Source organism: Lepisosteus platostomus, chromosome 7, assembly GCF_059453375.1.
Source record: "Lepisosteus platostomus isolate fLepPlt1 chromosome 7, fLepPlt1.hap1, whole genome shotgun sequence".
NCBI lineage: Eukaryota > Metazoa > Chordata > Actinopteri > Semionotiformes > Lepisosteidae > Lepisosteus > Lepisosteus platostomus.
The window spans coordinates 64,852,005-64,878,681 of record NC_142617.1 but is presented as its reverse complement, the minus strand read 5'-3'; the positions used below and the strand labels follow the sequence as shown (position 1 = coordinate 64,878,681).

The 26,677-nt window shown below is 36.2% G+C and overlaps 1 protein-coding gene across 9 annotated transcripts in view; it reads right to left on the bottom strand.

Moving 5' to 3' along the window:
- celf6 (CUGBP Elav-like family member 6) overlaps positions 1–26,677 on the bottom strand; it is a 146,986-nt gene that overhangs the window by 12,711 nt on the left and 107,598 nt on the right. For 5 of the 9 annotated variants that reach the window (XM_088641827.1, XM_088641824.1, XM_088641825.1 and 2 more), the window contains 8 exons: positions 26,292–26,371; positions 18,076–18,243; positions 17,264–17,411; positions 15,537–15,686; positions 13,943–14,005; positions 12,846–12,926; positions 11,175–11,318; positions 5,738–5,886 (listed from right to left, as the gene is read on the bottom strand). In XM_088641827.1, coding sequence (XP_088497953.1) covers positions 5,759–5,886; positions 11,175–11,318; positions 12,846–12,926; positions 13,943–14,005; positions 15,537–15,686; positions 17,264–17,411; positions 18,076–18,243; positions 26,292–26,371 — 962 coding nt within the window. In that variant the 3' untranslated portion in view covers positions 5,738–5,758. Of the gene's footprint in view, positions 1–2,025; positions 2,105–5,737; positions 5,887–11,174; positions 11,319–12,845; positions 12,927–13,942; positions 14,006–15,536; positions 15,687–17,263; positions 17,412–18,075; positions 18,244–26,291; positions 26,372–26,677 lie in introns of all 9 variants that reach the window. The other 4 variants (XR_015940513.1, XM_088641826.1, XM_088641828.1 and 1 more) reach the window with 4 other exon arrangements.

Genomic DNA, 26,677 nt, shown 5'->3' with positions numbered 1-26,677 from the left:
TTTATAACATGTACATGGGCTCTACAGGAAATTCAATTTAAAAAGAAGTAGTTTCTTATATTTGAATAAAATGCAAATATAAAACAATAAACAAAATAAGAAAAAACACAGTCGCTTTAAAATAGATCAACTCCAAATTTCCCGAGTTTATTTTTTTTTTAAAGCAGCACTTTTTTTTTGCAAAAACTCAAACAAAAACAAAAAGAAAAATTGTTTTTTTCTGGATGAAATGTAAAGATTTTTTTTCAACCACATATATGTTCATTTCATATGGGTATTGATTGAGTTTCCAGTGGTGCATGCTGAGTCACGTTGAGGGGGCATGCTCATTGCAAGTTTTCCAGCAAGTTAAGGCACACACCTGAAGTGGATCTATGAGAGAGACCAATACAAGAGAGGCACAGGAGAGACAGACGAACCCCAATAGACTGGTGCCCTCGCGGCCATCCACAGAGTCCTATATTTAAACTGTGCTTCTAGAGAGACCGGCAGGGCTTTTTGGAGAATGGGGGAAAGTGTTCAATGAGAATAGTGCAGTCTAATCAGGGTTGGCCTGTAGGAACGTAAAAAAGTGTAACTTGCATGAAAAGGACCTTTTTCACCGCAATCCCAATTGAGAGGCAATGAGGTGTTTGTAGACTGCAGTCTTTCCAAATGCACGTTCCACAACCAGAAGACAGAGCTTAGCTTTTGAGTCTGGTTGTAGTGCTCTGGGGGTAAGGCTTATAAAAGGGTATGAAGAGCTGGCATTATTTAAAAGGCTTTTATAACTAGATGGCTTCTTTCTTTTCACCAGTCACAAATAAGGTAAACTTAAGCATTGTGTGGTATAAATTAAAGCAAGAATTCTATATATATATATTCATATACTTACTTATATACTTTGGTCATACTTGCTACAAAAATAGTCCTGGGTTTATTTAAAAGCTGCACAGAAAACACACTAGGTATTGGTACCTTTGGTAGAAGGAAAATATAAAGAAAAAAATAAGTAAAAGTGGTCCACTCCAAGTGCTTGCTTAATTTGTTTGGAGAGGAATAAAGGTAGTCTACTATATATTCTTATAACATACGAAAATAATTAAATTAGTAGTTTTCAATTCTGCAGTACCTACCAATTAATTGCCCTGCCTTTCTTTCCTTGATTATTTTTGATAATTTTTCCTATAACATTTTTCCTGCATTTAAAAAAAATTAAGGAAATATGTCAGTAAAAGCACTTTATATTTATCTGTAAATTTAGTGGATGTTTTTATTTAAATTCAAGAGGACTTATGTGCTCAGAAACATAGACAATTTTAACCAACCATTTTCAGAAACAACCTTTTCTTAAGCATTCTATTTTAGCACTGGTTTCATTTGTTGACCAGTAGATTAGAGCATTTTCTCTAGTTTGGTGTTGAAGTAAAAAAATGAATACAACATTTGAACATCATTTTCACTGCTTTTTGGTCTAGATTTCACTTTCTTTCAAGTGTCAGATGAATACCTAAAATCTGAATCTCTCTGTTATTTGAAGTGTCCTTTAAATTATTTCACAAGCTGCTTTCACAAACCCAAGGCAGTTTTTGATCTGTAGGCCTTGAACTGGAAATTGAAAAAGGTCCTTTTTTGCAAAGAATCAAATTCTTGAGCCAACAAAAGCGGGCATCAGCTCCTTACATAAACAATAATATTAGAACAAATTATAAGAATTGAAAAGGACTTTGTTGGTATATATAAATATATATAGTAAAAAATATCCATACACATTAAATTCCACAAAAATAAAAAACACACAAGGTCACGTTACAACAGCAAGGGTCAAAGTTCACGTCCGATCATGATCAACCAATCAGCACTTCAGATTTACTTACAACAGCTATCAACTACTAAGGCATTAATCAACTGCACTTCACAAATTGCCAAAAAAATATATAGATAAATATATATATAGAAACGAATCGACGTCACGTCATGCAACGCAGTCACAGTCCCGCCACATGACGTCATCCAAAATAAAATGACACCATGGGTTCAACTTACAGGTCTGGGAGTTTGTCCCCCATGACTGGTAGGGTTGCTAGACAACGGGAAGGCCATCTTGAGCTATGATTGGCCCTGCCTGGTTTGCAGGTGGTTGGGTGCAAAAGAAGAAAAGATGTGGTGGGATTTCTTTCCTTTATGTAGGTAATATAATCTGCATTTATCCCTTCCCCAATAGCCACAGCCTCTTTCCTTACTCAGCTGACAAATCAAATGAAGGTGTTATTATCATCCAATGGAAAACAAGAGGCAAAAGAGGCCAGCTATGGAAATTACTCTGAGCAGCAAGTAAAGACACAGTCTTTCCATTGAATGTTTAGAGGTCTCCTTACACAGAAAAGCATTACCTTCTTGTTCTCTGTAGTTACCTTTTTGGAAACCAGTCACAATATACTACAAAATATTCCAAAAAAGAAACTAAAAAAACAATTCTGGGTTTCAGTTGCTAATAAGACAGCAAATACCAAATGGAGCAAACAGCTAACCCAACATTATTTTTAACGGCCTGTATAAGTCTAATCCTAATTGACATGGAGGCAGAGAATTTTAATAATTCAAGTCTAATATAATTCTATATTACTGCAGAAAAAGTAAAGAAGTGAAATATTAATTAACTTCTGCAACCACTTTCTCTTGTCTGGATGACATGGGGGACAGGTCAAAGTAAATGTGATCTGCTTCAGCTTGTCTCTGCATCAAGGTAATCAATCGGTTTTTGTACTCAGTTTACAGTGCTTACACGTTGAATATTTTAATGGGTACTGAAATATTTTAATAGGCAAACCCAATAGATTCTGCTTATGAAACCACTATGTTCATCAGCTGTAACATTGTGAAACAAAAATAACACCACGAACAATACTATATAAGAATAATTTTCCCTGTGTCTAGATACAATCCTTTCTGGATTTCTTATCTTAGCAGCCGTCACTGATTTGTTAAAAACTGGCAGAACATTTAGTGCTGGATATAGAGGCTTTAAAAATTATTTTGTAGTAAAACACACAATCTAAAAAAGTCCTAGGCAAGCAAATATATTGCTATGAATGGAGACCTATAAAGATTCATTCTAAAGTTCTGCAGGAACCGGCTTGCCTCTCTGACTAGAAACTTTATGTTATGTCTGTATAAAGGGACCAGAACTCAATAATTTAGGTTGTTTTTCAAAAGCCAGTTTGGATCAAAAAGATAGATCTGGGAAGCATTAAGACTTTCAAATATGATGAAGACAACAAGAAAGGAGTAAACTTTTAAGTCATCCACACCAACTTCAAAAAACAAAAACTCACATATCAAATCTTATCTTTCTGTATCTTCTTCTCTCAGTTCTCAGAGCTGTCACTTCCAATCCGACATATTATGTCAATTTATTGCAATAAAAATGAACGGTATTTTTTAACATAACCCGTAAGTGACACAAGACCTCATAGCACAATAATTTCCAATTACTCCTTAAGATTCAGTATCTTAAGGTGATCACCTATAAAATAACATAGAAAGTGAGGTCTAGTGGTATTGGCTACAGTACCAGAAAGTATGACAATGACATCTTTTGTTCTGAATGTGCATATATGCCCTAATTTAAAACTATGCTCTTTAGTCATCAATCACTCAAAACAAGAAGTCTTGTAAGATGTAGAAAACACTTCACGTCTTCTGGACATATTTGAACCCCAACAATACCCAATTCTAAAAACTGGACAGAAGAAGCAAAAAAACTTATTTTATTTACTTACTGAAGGCAACTGTTAAGGCAAAAGAGAGGAGCCTTGATAGGTCTTCTTGGTACTAGACATAACTACAGTATCCTTTACAGTAAAAAACATGATAGGATCAGGTGAAAGAAACATTTTACTTCAAATCAAAACTGGAGAAAAGCACAGAGATTCATAAAAACTACCTCATCTAGTCCCATAATCTGCTTTCTAGTTGCTCTAAATGTTGTCTAAAGATTGGGAAAACTCAGAAAACACAGGACTCCTCAATGCCCTCAAACCTTACTTTTGTACCTGATCGAAAATAGCTCAGGCTCATATGCTATCTACAGGATGTACTGTATCAGCAGTAACATAGACCATAGGCTGTTGCACCATCCCACCATTCTGTATAGTTTTAAACCTCTCCTAGGAACTAGGCCAACCATCATTATGCCAAATGTAGTTGCCAGAGATGCTCTCTATAAGAAAAGTCCTTCACTTTTGCAGTTGTTGGTTAAATTTGTTTTATAACACAATTTTAAAAAAAGGATTGGATGACAAAAACAGACACTAAAAGGACATACAGTAAACAACAAATAGGACTGAACTGGAGAAAAATGGAATGAACACACTTACAAGCAATTACATTCGTGTCAAACACTGGGCTTTAAAAATGACCGGGAAACCTCAAAACACATTTAGGCTGGCTCCATATCCAGTGAAAAACAAAACTTCCTGTCCACGTCTTTCTGTCATATGTCTTAGGCATGTTGAAATAACTTGTTTTGTAACCCTTGCTGTGTTTTTGGAAGTTCTCCCTATTATGCATCACAGACATGATGCTTTTTAAAGGCCTTGTTTGGTACGAAGAGTATTGTTAGCTACTTAAACAGACTAGGTCATGCCATTTTGTTGAAAGCCATACAAAAAATTTATATTCAGTTCCAGGAATAAAACTTTTGGGCTTAGAGGCATGGGGAACAGGTCTATTGGTGATGTTTTAAACTCTCAATGGAACTGAGAAATCAAAAATAAAAATATATACTGACAGTTAAAACATGAACAGTAGATTTATTTTTAAGTTATACATTATTTTAAATGTCCTTAGATGTCTAAATACATATATAGTACCACTGAAGTTTAATGGTATCACTACTTATACTGGAGTGTACTTTTTAACCTCGGCTATGTTTTAATGTTTAATTTTAATTAACAATGTCAGTGAAACAGTTAATAAAATGTGTCATTGTTAACACTCCATATCACAATCATACCTTTAGAGTTAAAATCTGAAATTTAAAACAGGGAATATATTTAGCTTGGAGAATAAAATACTGTGTTTCAAATGCCAACAGAGTTCTAATTTTAGAATACTTCACTTCTTTTCTGCCTAAATTCAGTTACATTAATATGTGTACTGACCTTTATTAAACCAAGATAAAGTCTCACTGAGATTAACGTTTTCAAAGACCTGGCCATAGATTTATTTTTGTATCTATAAATTTAGTGACTGTAAAAACCATGTAGTAGCAAACTTCTCAAAACTCTATATAACTTATACCTTGAGAATACAGATTTATGCTTGCTCACACTCCTACAGCAAATACTGTACAGTACCAGGACATACAGTACCATCATTTCACTTATTTCTAGCACTAAGGACTATTAGATAGCCCTCATCTAACTGGATATACCAGTATCTGATCCCTATTAGTGGTGTTGATACTGTATAATACTAATAATTCAAACATAATGTGAGTATATAGATTTTGAAGTGCTCATTGCTATTGAAAGGGAAGGTTAGCAGTTAGCAGTTGAACAATTACCTCCTACACTAGCATTAACACAGCAGTGAAGGTAAATGTTGTGATCATTGACAGCAAACCCAGGTCCTTATAGTATTGTTGAAGAGTCAGCCATTTTAGGTGCCGGTGGTTCATGGCTATAAATTAAACTATAAGGGCCTCTCTGTAGGTGTTCTTCACCGCAGCGCGTCCCTCAGGTTTTGACCCTACCTGGTCTGGATGGAAGAGGGGTCAGTAAGGTCGGTTGGCGTCCTTTGGCCGCTTGAGTTGCACTTTCAGCCTCTTCATGCCTATTTGAAAACCGTTCATAGCCTGGATGGCGGCCTGAGCGCTTGAAGGATTATCAAAGCTGACAAAACCTGAAAGCATAATAAAGTGAAGTGTGAGCTCAATCTTCCCGGATCACAATCCTTGCCACATGTGAAGCACTTCAATGACCCAGTCGATCTGATAATAAAATGATGGTTTGAATGCTTTCAAGAAAAGAACAAATGCTCTTTTCAAAAGTGTTAGCTAAAGGTCATAATAAATAATTACTAAGTGAAATTCATTAAAAGCCAAGCACTTTTTTTTAAATGAACCTATGCGTATTAACATATCTTCTTATAGCAAGATGGTTATAGTGGTCTAGCTGTATTTTCTGCAGCTGCTTTGTACAGCAACAGAACACTTTTCATAAAGAGTTAGTTGCCATGCTGTCTTAGAGTTAAGCCCCTTTTTCTTTACTCTTGAATAGCAATCAAATATTATGACCATTAGACTAACAAGGTAAACTTTTGTACACTCCGATGTTGTTTGATTGCAGTCTGAATACTTTTGAATTTGAGTATGGTGTAGGCTCAGATACTGTATAACTACAGTACTGTATATAATCCAAAGCTGCAACAAAGGGACCAAGTACAAACAGATGTTTGCAGTTCAGTGTGTAAGGTAATGTAAAATGAAGTACTCGATATGGAAAACACATTTGTACACGAAAATATCATTAAAGTAATCCTTGCAAAGTTCAGATGTTGAAGAATGTATTGATTCCAGCATCTGCTGGGATAAGTACTGCATGTGACCTATTGCTCTGGCAGTGATCAGGATGCAAGAATTTTGGAATTTAATGTCTTAAAAAACTGTAATCAGCATTAAAGGTTACAAAAGAGAACTCATGGCATGCAATTATTCTGACGCTAGTTTCAAAAAGAAACATCAATGGTTCTTCTTATAGCTCATTCATATCCAAGCAATTAAATGGTTTTTGGAGGCACAGCAGGACCATAATACTATAGCAGTGTAATTGTGTAAGCCAGAAGACTGCAAAGGTGGAGACAAAGTCTTTCAGCATTTGGGGTTAAAGTGAAATTAGTGCTGCACTTTTCCATTTGGCTCTGTGATGGGCTTGATGGTTGGTGGTGCCGATGGAAAGCCTGGGTCTTGGCTTTAAGTTATTACCTGGGTGTCAGAGCAGATTCAACTAGAGCTTTCCGAGCCACGACCGCCCGCTCTTATCAGACACCTCCGTGATTGATGGCTTGAATTTTCCGCCTGCCAACTGATTTGATCACGGTGCTACGGGTCCAATTTAATTTGGGGGGAGAGGGCAGGCTTTGTCAGCTCCGCAGAGATAAGACTTACGCTTTACAAACCTTTAAACAAACCTGCTGCCGAGAGCTGTCAAACAGCATGAATCCCCCCAGCTCTTGCTTTAATAAATCTTGCGTTTCATTTACATGGCCTCCAAAAGGTTATTGTCAAAAAGAGGTGGAAAAAAAGAGAGAGAAAAATAAAATGCTGCACTATTGCTCAAACTCCGCTCTGCTGGTGCTTTCACCTTCCATGAGCAATTCTGTTGATATAGTCCATTTGTATTGGATAGACACCTTCACAGTTTGAGGGTTACATATTAAAGCACTTTAAAATAAAGTACTGTTAAAAAGGGAATATTAAAACACAAGATACAGAAGGTTAAATCATGTAAATATCACAATTAACTAACCAAATATGCAGCTCAAAGCATTTTGGTTTCATGCTTTTCTTTGTTAGTGCAGTGTTATTTTCTGCATGTGTCTATAAACACAAGAACTATGGTTAGGAAGAGTCCAGGGGATGTCTGTTGCATGCATTGATTCAAGGGACTGTCTTTTCTACAGAACTGTCCCAATTCATTTTTTTATATAGCTCACAGACTTAGCCATCTTGTAGAACTATACTGTAGCATTTTACAATGGGTGTAGAGACAAATCATAAATAAAGCAGGGATCTATTGCAGATTATTGTTTCTGTTTAAATTGGTTTGCAAGTAAAAGAAAAACATCTATTTTTTTTTCTTAAAGCAAGAATTGTTTTATTACCAAAAGTTGCACATTATTAGCTACTGCTATCCAACGTCACATCTAGATATAATAAGGCAAGTAAAGGAGATTTTAGACTATAGTCTTAATTTATTTACACTGCAGTAGCTGAATAGGTGAACCTTTGAGACAGCATCATATGCTACCTCTATTTAAGGTTCGCTCGTTCCTGAGTGCAACCAAGAAAGCTGTAATGATGATCACAATGAAAAGTGACAGAGACCTTTCTGACATGAAGTAACCATGTTTGATTGGAACACTAGTCAAAATGCATTCACCTCAAGGCAAGGAAAAAGTCTTGCAGTGTGTTCAAAATCCAAACGACATTTTGAATGTCGTGAAAATTCAAAACAGCTGGCAGTTCCGTAGCCACTGCTAAACAAGGATGGGGATGTTTGGTGTCCAAATCAGCATAATTTTGATTTAGGTATTATTAGAAGCCACAACCAAAAGGTAAAAGGATATGCTTTGGGGTTTTTAGCGGACAAAGCACATAGATGTGACCAAACACAAACCTGTGTCAAGCCTGAGAAGTTAGAAAAAAGGTTTTTAATTTCAACCCTGAACTCTTCCAGTGTAGAGATGTTGCACCCAGTTTAATGTGATTGTGAGATTATTATAATTTAAAATTCAGACTGCTGTGTTCTGGATCTATTGTAAAAATTACTTATGAAATAGCAGCAAGCAAAAAATTACAACAATTGAGGTAAGACAAAAACATGTGAGCATCTCTTCATCTGTTGTTGTTCAAATTTGGTTTGAAAATAATACCAATTATTTTTAGGATAAGATAACAGTCGGAGATACTTGTAATCTGTATAGAGATTATGTGAGGATCTGACCAGCATTATACTATTTATTTTCTACTGTGCAAAATTCTCTAAGTCTTAGTGCTAAAGAAGATAGATATAAATTAAGGACAGGAGTTCTGATCATAAAACTAACAGTGAAAATGAAATTTATACTTTCTTAGAGATCTGACATAATGGAAACACATGGATGCAAAACAAAACTGGCCCCAGATCCATGTAGAAGCCCAATATGGCTCTATGTTCAGACAGGAAATAAACAATTTCCAGCAAGAACTCTTTTAACAAGGGCATCATTGGCCTTTAACCCCGTTAGGCAAAGAGGCAGCAGGCGTTTATTTCCTCTAATGTACAGGTCAAGGAAACAGGTGGAAGCTGAGGAGATGATATGAGTTCAAATACACAGCAACACAAATTCTTTTAAAGTAACTTTTCCTTGTCATTTAATTTATAAATGTATTGTTATTTAATATATGGGATCTAACTATGTCTTGAGGAGAGTAATACTGGTAAGGAGAATTGTAAATACAATTAACTACAGTATACTCTAGAGGTTGACTGGACCACTGGTTTGCTTAATTTTTGGTCAAAGACATTACCTATCTTTCACAACTGTTTTGTTCTAGTTGAGTACAATTCAAGTCATGAGAGAGCCAACTCTCTAACACCGATAACATTTTCTTTACTTCTTTATTTCTTTGTTGAGTCTACTTAACAATATAGTATGATCAATGGTATCAAAAGCTGCACTAATGTCTGGTATTACCAGAATGAATGTGAAAATAGATTTAACTTAATTAGTAAAACGTAAGGTCACTAATTACACCTACCAGGGCTTTGTTTATTCTGTTCAGAAAATTTAAAACCAAACTAAAATATCCAGAACGATCCAGCTGATTTTTTATTAATAACTTTGTAGCTGATTTTAACTACTTAATCAATATGGGGAATTTGTTGAGGAAGTACCAAAAATGACCAAGAATCTGTGTTGCTATAATGTACGTAAGTTACTTCTATATGTGTATATGCTGCTCCTAATTACAAACGACAGAAGTCCTTAGAAGCAAGTATGCAGATCCATTGCAAGTGCTTACTGGCAAGCATGAGATTCAGCCTTAATTCTCATTCTTGGTTTCTCACCATTGTAATGACAATTATCAGATCATTATTACTGTCATGTTTCCATGCCAACAGCTGCAACAGTCGATCAAAGCCAATAATCGAGGACTTCTGAATGTCTTCAGAAACTATAAAGTTCATTTCATATATTGTAAGGAAAATGTACTAAAAAGAAATCCTCCTTTCCAATAGGAGTTGAATTAGGTTCATATGTAGTGTGGAGTTTTCAACAAAGTTGACTCTTCTTTATATACAGGATTTAGCCTGAGTAACAACCAGTGTTAAAATTTTAAGATTGATTGAGTGCTAAAACATTACATTAAATTGGGCTTTTCAGAGGCCTCCTTCAATTTAATCTTCTGAGAAGAGGTTAAAAGGTTTTGTTCTTATTCCTACAGTGATACCGCTGAAGTAGGTCATATTATACAGGACAATTTGTTTTTAATTTCTTAATTTATTTTACAAGCACCTTAGGGCAGAGAAAAAAGAGGGATAAAACAAAAATTTAAAAACAGAATTCAAACAATTAGTTTTCAGCCAAGACCTTAATTTCTGGAAGTAAAAATAAGATTGAACTGGGACACAAAGCATCCAGTATATCCTTTCCTCTAACCCCCTATCCACCTCCAAACATTTTCAATTTTCTTTCAAACAACAGTTAAAAATCAATTTGCACGGTGCATCTGTAAATTTAGTTAATGAAAAAAACACAGATGCAACTTTAATGAAGAATAAATAGGCTCTCATTATTAAAATAAAATAACGACAGACCCAAGTGTGTTCAATTTTAAGTGTAGCATTAAGGATTTTACTAAAACGAGATAGTCTTTTATTATCAAACTTTGGTTTTAATAAAAAGAGCTAATTTTGTCCTGCAAACAGTCTACATGTTAATGTATAGAAATTTCCAGTTCCCAGTTGATGGTCATCATTTACTTTACACCAGAGCAGTCGCAGGATGAAGCTGTAGACATATTTTGCACTCATGGAGATTCATGAGATTTTTTGGTGCTCTTCATGTGTTAGCGAATAAGCAATATAAGTGTTTATCATACAGACAGCCAGTTAACCGGCCCCCTCTACTCTATTTTAAAGAAATGCAATATTAATTTTTAAGCTGAAGGAACTTGTATTGTGTCTCCAGGAGCTGAACTGGGCAGCAACATAAGCAAATGAAACACTTTGTCTAGGCAGTGAGCTTCCAGGCTCATTACCTGACTTTATCACCTGCAAGTGTCACTGAGATGAAAATGTTAATTGTAAATTGATTGGAAGAGGCAGAGAAAAATTAGTCCAGAAATGTACAAATTAATTTTTGCCTTACTTATCTGCTTCCTCTCTGACCTGCAAAGGTTTTAATTTATACCCGCTCTGACTTACCGAAGCATTTGCTCTGATTGGTGGCCCTATCCACAAAGACTTTGGCAGAGATGACATTGCCAAATGGCAGAAACATTTGCATGAGCTCAGCATCCCCAAACTCCTGGGGCAGGTGATAAATAAACAGGTTGCAGCCCTCAGGTCCTGGTGAAATATGGAAAAACAAAAAAGAGATACAGACCTTATCTGTTAGTCACACTGAAATCCATAATGTATGCTGTACATACTAGAATGGCCTACAATGGACCTAATTATATAAAGCCATAGACAAAGTTTTTTTTTGTCTATCTCATGACTTTCAAGCAGAATTCTTGAAGGCCACCAAAAATAAAATCCCCTTAAACCCCCCAGCTGTCTTCAGTTACACCTTGATGTACAGTACCATCTTGTGTTTTTTCTTTCTCAAATTGTTTTAATTTCTAACGGGTGTTTCCTCTTACTTCCTACTGCTAAAAAAAACAAAATGTTTGATTCATTGGCAATTCTGGTGATCCCAAAGAGCATATTGTTACAGGCCGAGATAAAGTAGGTGACAATGGAGGGTCTCTAAGAATCTAGACACAATGCAGTAACAGCTAACTAGTCTCAATATTTTTACTTCCTAGAGCTTCAAACCAAGGGATGTTTACTTAGTTGTGCTGGGTGTGAGACACAGTGATCAGAAGAATCTTCTGGTTTACCCAAGTTAAATAAGTTCTGGGTGAATGATCAAGAGTGTCAGTCCTTGTTCGAGATCATCCAAAAAGATCTGCATTGTAAATAAATATTTGTTAAATCCAGTGTGCCTGATTTATTACTCTTTTCACCAAAACTGTGCCAGAGAATGAAGAATTTACATGCCTCTAACTATACCAACTGCTTGGGTATATTCTTGGCAAAACCTTACAAGTTGGGGGTTATGATTATTTATTTTAGTCATTGACTAAGCCGCTCATCCAATTCCTGTTATTCTGTAATTTATGTAACCCCCCCCCTCATTTGTAACAACATATTTCTGTAAATATGCTGTATTTCTTGGCCAGAAATAGGGAAACCGGAATGCCAAAAACCCATTTGTACACACGTTCCCCAGCCCAGAATAGGACCTTGAATCTATGAGGGAGTAGTGCTAATTACCACACCACCCAACAGGAAACAGTACTCAATTAGTATGGCCTGTGTTGCATTGATTGTTGTTGTTGTGATCAAAACATTCCATTGAAGAGCAGCATGAATAAAAAATTTCACTAGACATACTGATTACATTTTTTAGAAATTTACAAACAGCCTGTAAATATTTTTTTTAAAAATTTGGAACTCTTAAAAACATGAATGAGCATTTCCATCATTAAAATGCTGAAGTTGATACATATAAATTCTAAACTTTAGCCTAAATTCTAATTTGTGATCCACTGTCCAGGAATCATTTTTACATACCAGTTTCTGGTGCTTTTCCTTTTCTGCACTGATGTTCCATCCTTTTTTTTATTACATAGACTGACAGGCATTAATAAATACTGGAACCAGTAGCTTTTGTTGTGTTTTAATGTCTCTTACTATATAAACAGTTGATGCCATAGCACAGATATACTTCAAAGAAGTAGATATGTTCATCTTGATATATCTATAAAATATATGAGCTTTGATGCAATAAAACCTCACAATCAACACTTTTTGGGGACACTTTCCTACCTTCTCTCTGTTGCTGTGGAATGATGGCTGGTTGCTGTGGAAACGCTTGACTGATTGGCGCATAGGCTGTTGGGTAGGCTGCTGTTGCAAGGAAGAAAAACAGTGATTTTCTCATTTGAAGAATATTCCACAGCTGCCCTCAATTTATATTCACCTTATTATCTATTTCTTTCTCAAATAGTTTTTATTTTTCAGGGGTGTTTTCCTTTTACTTTCTACTTCTAAAAAAATAAAACGTTTGATTCATTGTAATTTATCTTGAAAAGAATATATTTATGTAAATATGCAGAGGTTTTAATTTTAATTTAAAGCCAGGCTACTAGAAAATATAAATTTTAAAGTTCATTGTGATAATACATTGTGACTTAACTGATAATCATAGCTCATGATTATAACCAAAGACAGATTTGTTTCAGACATTATGATATGAATGACAACTTTAAAAATGAAGAACGTGGTTGAGCTTTCACCACATGAACTGGACTTATTCAACAGCTCAGAATGGGTTAGCCAATTGGGTATTTAATGAACATAAGTAATGAAGACAAATCTGCAAGTGTGTGTTTGAGACAAATTCTGTCTTTGAGTCTCTGCTGTGTGTATATATTTGTATAATTTGCTCTGGGATTTTAAAGCAACTGTGAATGTCATTCTAATCCATGGTCTTTTGAGTACTAGTATCCAATATGCATGAAGCTGAATACATTTACTAAAAAGCTATGACTCCCCCATGCAAAGTAATATGAAAATAATTCTTTTTTGTATATTATTTTAGACTACTTGGGGATGTTTAATATACACATTGCTATATTCATGCATCTGTGAGTCAGTATGTGAGTGTGTGTGTAATAAAAATGACCCTGCGAAACCCTACACATAAAATCTGTTTCTAACAGATTTCCCTTTTATGCCTGATAAAAGTTATACCTTTAAACACCTGCAGCAGAAAAAATGACTTGGACTTTTTTGAGTGCAAAGAGCAGAGATTCCCGTCATGCTTAATCGTCAAAGCAGAGACGCAAGCTGAGCAAAAAGGTTTAAAGGGATGAAGGGGATGTGTGGAAGAGAGCAAGAAAGCTACAGGAACGTTAGAAGACCTGCATAATGCTGCACACCAGCGTAAGCCTGCTGCAGAGGGTCAGCCACAGTGGGACTTTGTGCTACGGAGAGAAAACAGAAAGTAGAGGGAGAGAGACAGGAAGAAACAGAATTCTGAGTGAGAGACATGGCCACTTCACACATGGTAAAGGGAGATGGAGGAGTCAGTCCTACTGCAACTGCAGCCATGTGCTTTCATCAATCTGCACTCAAGAAATTGAATTTCCAACTCCCCTTGCAATGAATTAAATGTATGTTAGCGCTTACCATTCATCTCAGGCACCTTTTTTGGAATTCAGAACTCTTTCTCTAAAGCAAAGTCACTTCTGTCTGTGCTTTGTATAATGATATTATTTTATTTATTACATTATTATTTATAAAAGTTACAGAAATACTACAGAAAAGGGGGGGAAAGAAATCCATAGCTAAATAAAGGAGACCCACAGAATATACTGTTTTTATCACACTTAAAAAAATCTATAAAAGGGCCCCTGATGTTTGTATTAAATATTTATGTTGTGGCAAACCACTTTGCTGTTTATTATCACTGCAGTCTCTTTTTACAATGGACACATCACCAGAATTCCCCTTTCAGCTGAGTCGCAGCTGAAGGAAAACTGTAGGAAACTTCACATAAATATCACTTCACGACTTCCACCTCTATAACACCAGAAAATGAGCAAAAAACATACTCTCAATATGGAGCATACATTTCTAAAAATATCTTTAAGGTGCTGTCATTTTCATAGCCATATTTTAAATAATATTATTTAAATTCAGAATATTAAGAAATAACTACAGACAGACTAAAACAGATTTAATTTAAAAAACTTTCATTCCAATATAAGTCAGACACAAATGGATTTACATTTCTCATACATTACTTTTCAATATTTGAAATACTGAAATATCTGAACTCTATTTAAATGAAAATGGTTCTAAGAAGCATTTCCATAAATTTTAAGTGTATTTCAATATTTTATACGGACATTTTTATTTTGCAACACATGATTGAATATACTTTTGGGATACTTGAGTTGAATATTTCTCTTTCACTTGGGGAAATCCAAGGATTATAGGTAGAAAGGTCTCTAGAATAGAAGTTTTTGTCCGCAGTCAAAATTTACTCTAGAATAAAAGGTTTTGTCTGCAGTCATATGTTTAATTATGGATGCTTATTATGGACATACTGTAGAAGAAATGAACAGCTCATATAATATTCAAAATGTAATTTATTGGGTGGTTCCTGAGTGCCTCAAATACAGTATAGGCCAGGATTTAGAGCGCAACATGACCCTATAGTCCAAATCCATGGCTCAAATCCGATTAACGTCATTCACTGGCCATGCAGATTCTCCAGGACAGGGCTTGCTTCATTAGGCCAGTTTATCCTTGACTTGGTGTGCAATAAAACTGCTGTGACCTGCTATAATTATAATTATTGATCGTAACTACATTCTGAGTGACAAAATATGAATAAAGATAAAGGAAGAGCTTGAGTGTACGTTTTTGTTTCTGTTCTAAAGAATCGAGATCACTTGGCAGGTTGCTTACGTTCTGTATTGGCTACAGACATTCTGCCAAGTCCCCTACCTGGATAAGGGTGAATCCCGTTGGTATAGATGGGCTCGGATGCAGGCTGCCCATTGCTCTGGGGTGGCAGAGTGCTAAAGCCATTGACCCCAATGGGTGTGGCTATGCTAGGCACGGCTGTGGCACTAATGCCTGGAGGAGTGCTGGTGCCTGAAACACAAAATATATCTTAATCATTTTAATAAACTTAATAGTTTAGCAGAGACTGCTTGATTGTAAAAGCAGCACAAGGATTGAATCTAAAGAACATATTAAAAGTTACACATCTAGCTTGTGTGCTTGGTTGCAGATAAATGATACAAGGATCTCTTCCAGCCTTTTTCTTGAAAGATCATCTTTGACAGCATGGCTGGATTGGGGAATTCCAGTGGGTTAATTTCTTTGAGCATTTTAAATACTTGGACTAGTTTCCCTCTTAGTCTTCCTTGTTCAGGACTATAACTAGTCTTTACCTGTTAGTGTAGGATATTATTCTAAGAAAAGGAATATATTTTTTGAAATAGTTACCCAAATTGTTCAGAATATTGTAAATGAGCCCTTCCTAATCTTTGCACAATTTGAATAGAATACCCCATGATTTAAATTTGTCACTGATAACTATATAACCTTACATTGTGTTTGTTTTTTAATTGCTTCTAGATTAAATTTCATGTGCCAGGTATTTGCCCAGTCATGAATTTTATCTAAGCCTTTTTGTGTTTCCTTTGCAGTTTCTACAGTGTGTGCTAATCCTCCTATTGTGGTATCAGCTGTGATGCTGGCTGGCCTATGTATGCCACATATAGAAATATATAGATCATTTAGAAAAAGCGCTAGGTTGAGAGCAAGGTATCCTTGTTAAGTAAAAAATAAAAACATAACCAAAGTGTAGATACTGTATAAAAAAAGTCTATCTAACCTACAGTTACCGTTCTAACTGTACCAACTGGAGAATTATCAATTACAGTAACTCATCGCTACTCAGGAGGTTGTATATTTTATAAGATGCAAAATGAGTTATGTCTTCCACAACTTTGAATTATCTTAAACAGAATTTTTTGTTTGAAATGGTTTGAAAGAATAAAAATTGACCCTTCAATAATATTACTGTTCATATAATTATTGTAGTTATCAATATTCAAACTGATATTTATTTTAGGAAACTCATGATTGCACATCCTTTCTAAATTTCAGCAATTTGATGGTTTATACAGCACAGGCTAACCCTTCTCTGGAGAAAGTAAAAGACCAGTAAGCCTTCTTTTTTTTCTATTTTGAAGGAAGAACTTCTGATTCCGATTCAGGCCTTCAGGGTCTGTCGGTTTAAACTGCTGAACCGAGCCCAACAGGTGTTAATTTCTTGTCTGACTGCACTCACATCCGCTGTTGTTGCTGGCATGCCAGTGGAATGTCAGCAGCTCCCTCACATGATCTTGAACACGGTATTCTTTCCATATTTTGTTATTTTCAAAAACTGTTTCAGCATCTGGCGTTTCTCCTTTCACAGTCTTGTTTAAAATCTCCTCATGTCTGTAGGGTTATGCAGACAAGAAAGTGTTGTGTTATGCTGTCTTGTGTAAGAACAGTTAAAAACTTCTGAGAACTAACTATAGGATCTCTCCAACCTTATTCTGCAACACAAATGTTACAGGCTTTTCTCTGCCATAATGGTGGCTTCTCAACAATTAAATGGAAGAAGTCAATGGATCTTTTTTTTTGTCTCAAGGGCCAGGGAGGTGCCAACACACCTGAGGAAGGTGTCATGGGAGCTGCCACCAGGCCATTGACGTTGAAAGCTGCCATTTGCTGCATCTGAGCTGCAGCAATCGCTGCCATGGGGTTGAGATAGGAACCCTGGGCTGCTGCCATGAGTGCTGCCTGCTGCTGCATGATCTGCTGTGGAGAGACAACCAAGGCACCATCGCATTTCAATTCACATTCACACCGGCGGGGGTACTGAACGGGCACTGAACTTCAGAATCCAGTTCTGCCTTCTTCCTTATCTTCCCGTCCAAACTGTTTCTCACTGCTGTGTAGCTCAATCTTAAAGTTAAAAAGTGAATGTTTTAAAAACGATTTGGTGCTGAACTACTTTAATATACCTAACAGTTTGACGGTCATGAGACTAAACTCTTTTCTTCTGAACTCTTCTGAATATCGAGAGAAAAAAAAGAAGGAGCAATTTTAGTATTGCTTTGGGTTTTTGTGAGCTTCTGCAACACAAAAAAGTTGAGTTCTTACACTAAATCAAAGCTCTGTTTTCCTGTCTCTCTGAAAGTGTTGCTCTATTATCTCTACCAGTTAAAACATTAATTATAAGGTTTCAGGATATTGATATTTGTCAGTAATAGAATAATTGGCAATAGGTGGAATACATTAACTAATAATTACAAATTACTATAAAGTTAGATTTTAGCTAGTGCAAAAGGTCTTGTGACAAGCATCCAAGCAGCTATATGGACTAGGATAGCTCCCCTTTCAGATTATCAAAAAATGAAATTGCAAGACAATATTTGGAATTTTATTGTAGAAATGAAGAAGTTTTTAGGGGGTTCCTCACCTGCCAAGGAGAAATATCACTTACAGCGTGAGTGTAAGCTCCATAGGCTCCAAACTGAATGGTCATGGGGCTGAATATCCCAAGCTGCCCTGCCATCTGGTGCATTCTCCGCAGAGTCCGCTCCTTGTCTGTGTCTGCAAACTTCACCACCAGGCTTGAGGATGCCCCCTAAAAAAGGCCACAAGCAGCAATCAACACATGGTATGCCCAGGTGAGGTGCAAAAGGATACCAGGCAGAGCAGGCTTTTGCTATATAAATGCAAAAGCTGATGTAAGATAAATGGGCATGTCATGTAATTTCTTAAAACGAATACACAGAAACTGTGATGTGCTATTCATAATAACTGAGGTCACAGAAACAAGAGTGCAATTCCCTGCAAATGGTTATAGTGCCGTAAAACTAAACCAAACTTTACAACTAAACCAAAGTAAACAGGAAATAAGCTATTTATTATGGAAGGTTAATGGCACGGGTTTCCTGGCGTCATGGGTTGTTCTGGAAGCACACATTTTAAATTATTAATACACACAGTATGTTCTTACAAGGTGTGTATTAATCATATATTCAACTGGAGACACTAAAAGAATAAATGCTGTACATTTGTAATATCTGTTCCACTTTTGGATGTCTTCCTGGCATTTACTGCTCCTTGCTGCTCCTCTTCTAAGCCCTTAAACCAAGGTCTAACATTGCAATATTGAATTGGATATCAGCTTGCTATATTTCTGCAAGTCTTTCAGGAAAAAAACTCATGGGATACTCCTTTCTTCTGTCTGGAAATTAATCTTAAAACATGTTTTATGTTCCATTTTGACCTTAGGATTCATCTGCCTTATAGACAGACAGAGAGAAATGAGACTGGTCAGTTAATGTTGCACTGCCAAGCAGCAGTAACCTTCAGAAGTCAAGATCCAGGGCTGGAAATTTACTAATGGAACTTTCTTAAATTTTTCACAGGCTGCTAGAAGCTCCTGTGAAAAATCTACTCCACAGATTGTGAATGTCGAACTATTTTAGTTTTGCATTTGGCCAAAAAAGCCATGAAATTGGAATTGGGAAAAATGGTTGTTGTTTTTGTAGAAGTATCAGCTATGTTCTATCTTAGAAAATAAAAATTAGAATTACAGTTTGATGCCAAGTCCAAAGGTTCTGCAAGTCTTTGAAAAATAGTTGTTGATATGGACACTGAATTGGTTTCAGATACATTATTTAATACACTTGTTAAGAGGGCATGAACATATTAGCACTATGATTATCTTCTTTCCAGGACTGGAAAATAGGGATTTCAATTAAGATCTGGGCCTGCTGTTGATCTTTCTCCTTACCCTTCTTGTTTATCTGCATGAGAATACACTTGATTTCACATGCATTCATTTACTGAAGAACACCCTGAAGCTTCATGCATACAGAATCCTAAGTGAATAGAGCATGTTAAAAACAAGAAAGACTATTCTGTAAACCATGTGGATTTTAAGTTTGTTGGGTATGTGTTTCCAACAGAATGAGATGATAGTTGTGCAAGTAGAAATCTTCGGATTTCTTTGAATATTTCAATCAACACAATTCAACAATTCAACATCATACTTGCTTACCTGGTTTTTACATTGTAGGAAACAAAGCTAAATGGCTGATTATATTCTCAAATTCACTGGACACTCATCACACATCTAGATTTTTTGTGTGATGAAATTATGTTAGAAACCATATAGACATATTTGATTCACCATTGATGCTGTTAGCAGAGTTTTATTCTAATCTCATTTTCTGAAGCTGCACATATTATTTGTAGGTCCCCCTTTAAACCCCTCAATCAATACTTAGAAGCAGAGTAATGGCACAGTTTCCATGTGTTTTGTTTTCCACCTCATTTGTGACCTTTCTTTGACCTTTCTTTGTTCTTGTCAGAAATGTCTGCGGCCGATGGAATCACTTAGATGTTAACCTGAATGAGGTCATCGCTGAGGAACGTCTCTCCCAGCACCCACCTCTGCCTCAGGAGAACAGTTTGGTATTTAGATCACATTCAATTTCTGTGTTTTTACACTTTTATATAACTCCAGCACAGAATTTTGAAGGCCCCAAGGTAACTTAAATGCAATGAGGCGTGCCTGGTGACCCCTGCAGCCTCCCGACTCCACAAACCAACTACTGCCAATGTCAAAGAAATTGTCTTTGGAATCAATGTGTTGTAAAGGGGGTTTAGAGATAATTTTTCACTTGAAGATCTAATATTCTTAAAAACAAAAGCATGAGATAATTTGAGTGGCCATGCAAGTATAGATTCACTGGGAATAACAACACCTAAGAATTAAGTGTACTTAAAGGATTATGGAGTGTTTAGTCCAAATTTGACTTCACCTGTTTGTCTGAGGGCTAACCTCCTGGCCAGAGCTCGAGGAGGCTAGGACTCCCATGCAGAGTGAAGAGTGACCAAAGGGCAGCTGCAGAGATGGAGATGGGGTGGAGGTGGGATGCAAAAAGACATGTTTGAGGTAGAGAAGGGATCAGGTACAGTATTTATAGTGTTTCAGTAGAGGAAATGATGTCTAAAGTGATTGTTTATTACGGATAACTGAATAAACTCGGTTGTTGTCATCATTCCTGAACGTTCGTTATAAACTCCACTGACATACTCTGAGACCATTTGCTGTAGAACAAAATTCAACTTTGTCATGAAGCAGGAAAAAAACAAATTCTTCCATACCAAAAATGCTATTTCAAAAGTGGATTAATTCAGGACATATGATTTTTTTTAGAAACAGTAAAAACTTATCAACTGCACATTACAGTTCTGCAGAGATCTGACAAGAATCTCGGCAGATGATTCATATCCAATACTTGGAACGCTTTCAGTGACCCACTACAGAGTAAAGATGCATTATCTGTTTTTGTAATTAAAAAATGAATGAAAATTAAATAAAATTACAACTCCAAAAGCAGAATTCTGTATATTATATTCTGTACTTAAATTGCACACCTTCACCTGCATTTAATTTCAAAGATGTGATTGAATTAAAAAACATTCAGAGAAAGTATTTTTGGAACTGTAGGTGTCTCTTCAGAGTGCTGAGCAGGATTGAAGGATCATAGGACATTAAAAGTGACAACGTCAGGAAAGTCAGGAACGACAATGGAATAATTTCATTGTAGTGTTATTAATGTCTTTGTCATGACAATCGTTTCAGTAGTTCAGTCAAACCCTAATTAAAACCAGGAAGATGTGTGATTTATTTTGATATTAAAGCTTAATATTCATTTTGAATTATTAAGCTTTATTGGAATGAAGGGAGAGATGCAAAAACAAAATGTGCAAGTGAGTAAGCAAGTAAGGTGATGTTATTCACATGAACTGTAGGTGGAAGTGCTTGAGTTTAGGGTTTGACCTCCTCCAAACCCTTTGATTTAAACTCCTTTTTAAAATGGTGCTGAATTAAGATTTAGATTTAAAATGAATATTTCCATGATCTGAATTAGTGAACTCTACTGGGGAAATCATCTTGTTGAGGAGAACATCAGCCCACCCATAATGACAGGACTGTCCGAACCCCCAAAAGAAACCATAGAGATGCCATAACGCTGAGGAGGAATTCATAAATTACAAAAACTAAAGACAGACTATGAACACACGGTTATGAGTTGCACAGCTTATGGAGTCAGTGCTGGAAGTACTGGAGTTGGGCTTCTTTTGGGCATTCATGGTCTGTCTTTGGTGAGAGCAACATTCAGAATGTGGAAAATAACATACAAGTAACTAAGTGAAGAACAGCATATTTCTACACAGGTAGGTGGAGGTGGGCGAGATTAGGGTTTGCCTCCTCCCGAACTCCCAAACAGTTATTAAAATTTGACAGGAAAGTCAGGGACTGCATATCCACAATTAAGAAACTTTTTGTACAGAAATTTCTCACCCACTCCAGAAAACCTACAGTACACTATGCTTTCTTGTAAGTGACAAGCAGATAATACATTGTTCATCAGTGTCAATGCTAGCTTGCTGACTGCTTCATAGGTGACACAGAATACTTCTGAGATTCTTTTTGTATAATCTAAGTTGGAATTTCGCTCAAACTGAAAAGAACTAGCTAAATTAATTTGAGTCAGTTCATTTCCAATCACTTGGAAAGTGAATAGAAGAATGGTTAGAGAACCCCCCCCCCCACCCCCCGGTATACAGCAGTTGTGTCACCACTTTATATCAGCTGTTAATGTACACTTCACCCTGAGTTGGGATCAGGTTTTTGATAATTCTGTCCCATATGAATTTAAGATCATTAAAATACAAATTTGGTTTCTTCTTGCCTAGACTAAATTTATTTCATATACCAGACTAACACCGATAACATCATAGTTAGAACAGAAAACAATGCTAGTGGAAGTTCCAATAAATTGTTGATACATGATCATGCTTGTGACTGACAGGCCTAAAACCTTTGTACTGCAGTTTACAGTATTTTGGGCTTGAATCAGAACCCATCCAAAAGGCTGGTGCTTGTGCATTGTGCGTGGGAGGAGGGGTAGAAGAGAACATGTTTTGTGAGAGGAGGGGTAGAAAAGGGCCATGTTTTAAGATCTCCTTAAGAACATAAAAAAGAATACGAATAACTGGCTCATCTAGCCCATTTGGCTCCTAGTCATAAGGTAATATATCCAAAGATCTCACTGAGACATTTCCTGAAAGAAGCCATTTTGTAAAAAATGTCTCCTTTCTCAGTTTTACGTGTACTTCCACAAAGTTTCCTTCTGTGTCCTCCGGTTCAAGTTTCACTGCTGATTTCAAAGACGTCCAATGGATTGAGTTTGTCTATGCCTTTGAGGATTCTGAATACTTGAATCAGGTTTCATCCTATTCCTCACCACTCAAAAAAAAGTTTAATGCTTTTTGCCTGTCAGTGTAGGACATTCTACTCTAAGCCAAGGGAAGTATTTAACTGTTATTGTCTGGACTCCTTTCACAGAAGCAATATATTTTTTTACATGGTAACCCAAATTGTAAAGAATAGTTTAAATGGGGTAGTATTTCAACATAGTGCAATTTTAAAATAACATTTCACGATTTATATTCTATGCTTTTAATACTATTGTCAGGCTGTATGTTGATACAGTCTAATATTTATCTTTACATTAATATTTTCCTTTTTTGCTGTTTTCCCTTATGGTCTAGCCGATTTGAAAATGTGTCAATATAAGAACCTAGGACTTTTTCATAAGTGTCTATCTGTATGCAATGCTCTGTACTTGCCTACATTAAACATTATCTGCCAAGTATTAGCTTAGTCTTGAATTCTAAGTCATTTTGAATTTTCACTGGATCTTCTACTGTATTTTATAACCGTCCTATTTCGATATCAACTGCAAAATGTGCAAGTTTACCAGCATTGAGATCTCTGAGATAAATTTGGAAGAATTGTGGTTCTATTACAGGTCCCTGTGGTATGCCACTAATTACATCACACTGATTGTACAATTTGTCCCTTAACTGTACTATCTGTTTTAAACCATTCCTCAGTCCAAACACACATCAAATTTGAATGCTTACTGCCTGCAATTTGAGAATTAATCTTTTATGAAGGACTTTATCAAAAGCCTTCTGAAAATCTAAATACACATTATGCTCTATGTGTCCATTACTCTTCTTGCTTGATCAAAGAAAAAATCTTTATGCATCCCAAGACTCTGCTAGCTTATTGTGAGACCTCTGGGATCACATAAAGGTCTTTTAAGAAACATCTAGATAAGATCCTTGGATCAATTAACTACTAGCAGTCCAGCTAGATGGATAGAATGTGCCCCTCCTTTCATGTGTAATCTTTCCTATGGAAATATAAGATTTTTATTTTGCTTTTTACAAAGTCAGCTACTTATCTCTTTTACAATGACCTATTTATGTTTGTTTGTGTGTGTGTGTGAAACTACAGTATTTAAACCAAAACCTAATACAATTGAAAATGATTGGAATATATCAGAGCAATACATTTCCCTTCTCTGGTCTGTCATTCTTATTGCACCAGTAGTCACCAAATGATATTAATCACCAAAAAGATTGTCCTTCTTTTCAAAAATTTGTTTAAGACATATGGTGTTGTGCTAATATTTATTTCACCCGAAATGTTTCATGAGTGTTCATCCAGACAGCCCCCTTTGGCTGTGTTCAGTTTCATTTAGAGAAATTGCAAAACCACATCTGAGAAAGTAAAAATAATAGTTTTTTTTTTACTGTAAATCCCTAATGGCAGATTTTTTTTTATTTCAGAGAGAAAAATCAATTTATTACAGATACCAAAATACTGAGAGAATTTCAGTCCCAATAAAACAATATACTGTAGTTGCTTCCTCTCAGTTGAATAATTTAATTAACATTTTTATCTTTCAAGGGGAATGTCACAGTAACAAGTAGAAAGGCACTGAGAATTCTGGCCTACATGTTTTTGCCAATTAATTAGTCATATACCATAAATGCTTCCAATTTCTGGTGTAGCTGAGTCACTGCTGTCGTGAGGCTGTAAATGAATGGTGTGTGGGTTCTAACTGAAGCTGGGAGACAGTGCAGTCAAATCCATTTAATGCTTCACAGTTGGACATTCTTTGTAAGCTAAACAAAAAAGAGCATGTCTAATTGAATTTGTTGCCACCTCCAAGCTAGTTTCAAGTGTACTGTACCTTTCAAATTCCATCTCAGACTTCTCAAGCTCACAAGAACACTCATCGTGAATGAGCATGGCGCAATCTCAATGTTTGTGCTCAGGGTATTTCTTTTATCCACATAACCTGTTGCCAAGTTAGTCAACATAAGAAAAACAGTGCTCATCTCAGCTGTCCCCCTGGCTTCAGTGGAGCTTTCTTATTAGAGGCTGCTGCAGTGCTCCTGGGCAAGTTAACCTTGATTGATTTTCCCTCTGCAGTCCATTGAACACAGAGGTTAAAGTAATACTGCCTGAGGGTTACCCCTCTGAGAGTCATAACTCAGAACAACCTACACTTTAACCAGTGATGTGACTCAAATAACTTGAGAACATCAGATACAGCGGGAATGACAGGAGGTCATCAGTCCTATCATTATCATTTGATTGCTAGTATGCTATGGATCCCCATCAGGACGTTCCAGTGATCAATAATATGTTTCGGCATTTTGTTCAGTGCGTCCACCCCTCTCCAGCGTGTGTTCTTTTATATCAATATTTCATTTAAGTGTTGAGCCAGAAGTGTTGTTTGAGGATTTTGATAGCAGTGGTCAAACTTCACCAATACTGTAGACAATTATAAAGGCAACCTTAAGAACATGAGCTAAATACAGTAGGTCTGATAAATTAAGACAAACATCCTCTAATCAAAAGCACTCTTTAAAGTCTAATATAAAGTCTGGAGAAAGTAGTGCCACTGACGACCGGTAACAATTTAATTTTATATTATTTAAAGTATTGCTCTAAGCCAACCAATGCAGATGCTCCCAAATGAAAATTAACAAGTCATGCTGCCTTTAAAGCATATCCACATATTACATTTGGCACAAGTTAGAAAACATTCACTAATCTTCCCCTAGTTGTCTGTTTTGGGAGGCATGTGGCTATGGTATTATCCAAATTAACTGGATCACACTTGGTATCCAAACCTGTTTTCAAAAACCTTGTTTGTCAAATACTAAGTGCCGGCTCACTTATTAATCTGATTTAATGTTGGACACAGATATCAGAGCTAACTGGCTCCAGAAATGATAATTTATTAACCAATCTCAGTTTGCTCCTGATACACCCCCTGGCCTGTTTGTGGCTCCATATGTTCAGCTGTATCGTCCATCCAGAGTGGACTTCAGATGCCTTAATTTGGCTTGAGCTGTGTTTACTTACAGCTTGTGGACTCCAGGTTCTGGCTTAGCTTTAACTGGTGCCAGTATACATATTACATGAGCAGTTGTAAAAACTGACAATTCTAAAATTGATTTATTACTGCTTCTTAATTTATTCCTACACTATGGCTATCAAGGCCGTGGACAGTGTATTTCATTCCTGATGCACAGCCTACTGCATGTGTGCTGTTAGACCTGCACCTAGCCTTGTTTTAACTCTATGCAATACTATATTACTGTATGTTTTGTGTTCTAAAATCTCGTTTGAATTCTAGTCAGGATGGTAACAACGTCATCATTTCATTCTGACCTATAACCAAGCAAGAGCAATTCACCAGGTGGCATTTCCAGTATGGCAACTGAACTGGCACTCACCGGCATAGTCTGGCCGCCGTGGAGATTGTTGATGGCTGCCTGTGCTTCTGCATGACTGGAGAACTTGACAAAGGCACAGCCTACAACAAACATTCGGAAAACAATGGAGTTAGACATGAGGTCCCGACAAGCCACAAACTTCCTGTTGTCAGTGTCAGCACCACTGAAAGTGTCTACCACTGTGTGAGCTCTCACACTGAAGAGGTTCTACACGACTCACCTGTTTTACACAAGTTCTACACACAATTTATTCCTTCATTAGGGATTTATTTCTTTTATTAATGAATGTAAAATATTTGAAACTGGATAATGATCATTCTCATGTTGGTAAAGGTTTTGTTCATCAAAAAGTGTAGTCCCTATAAACACTGGAATAAAAATAATTA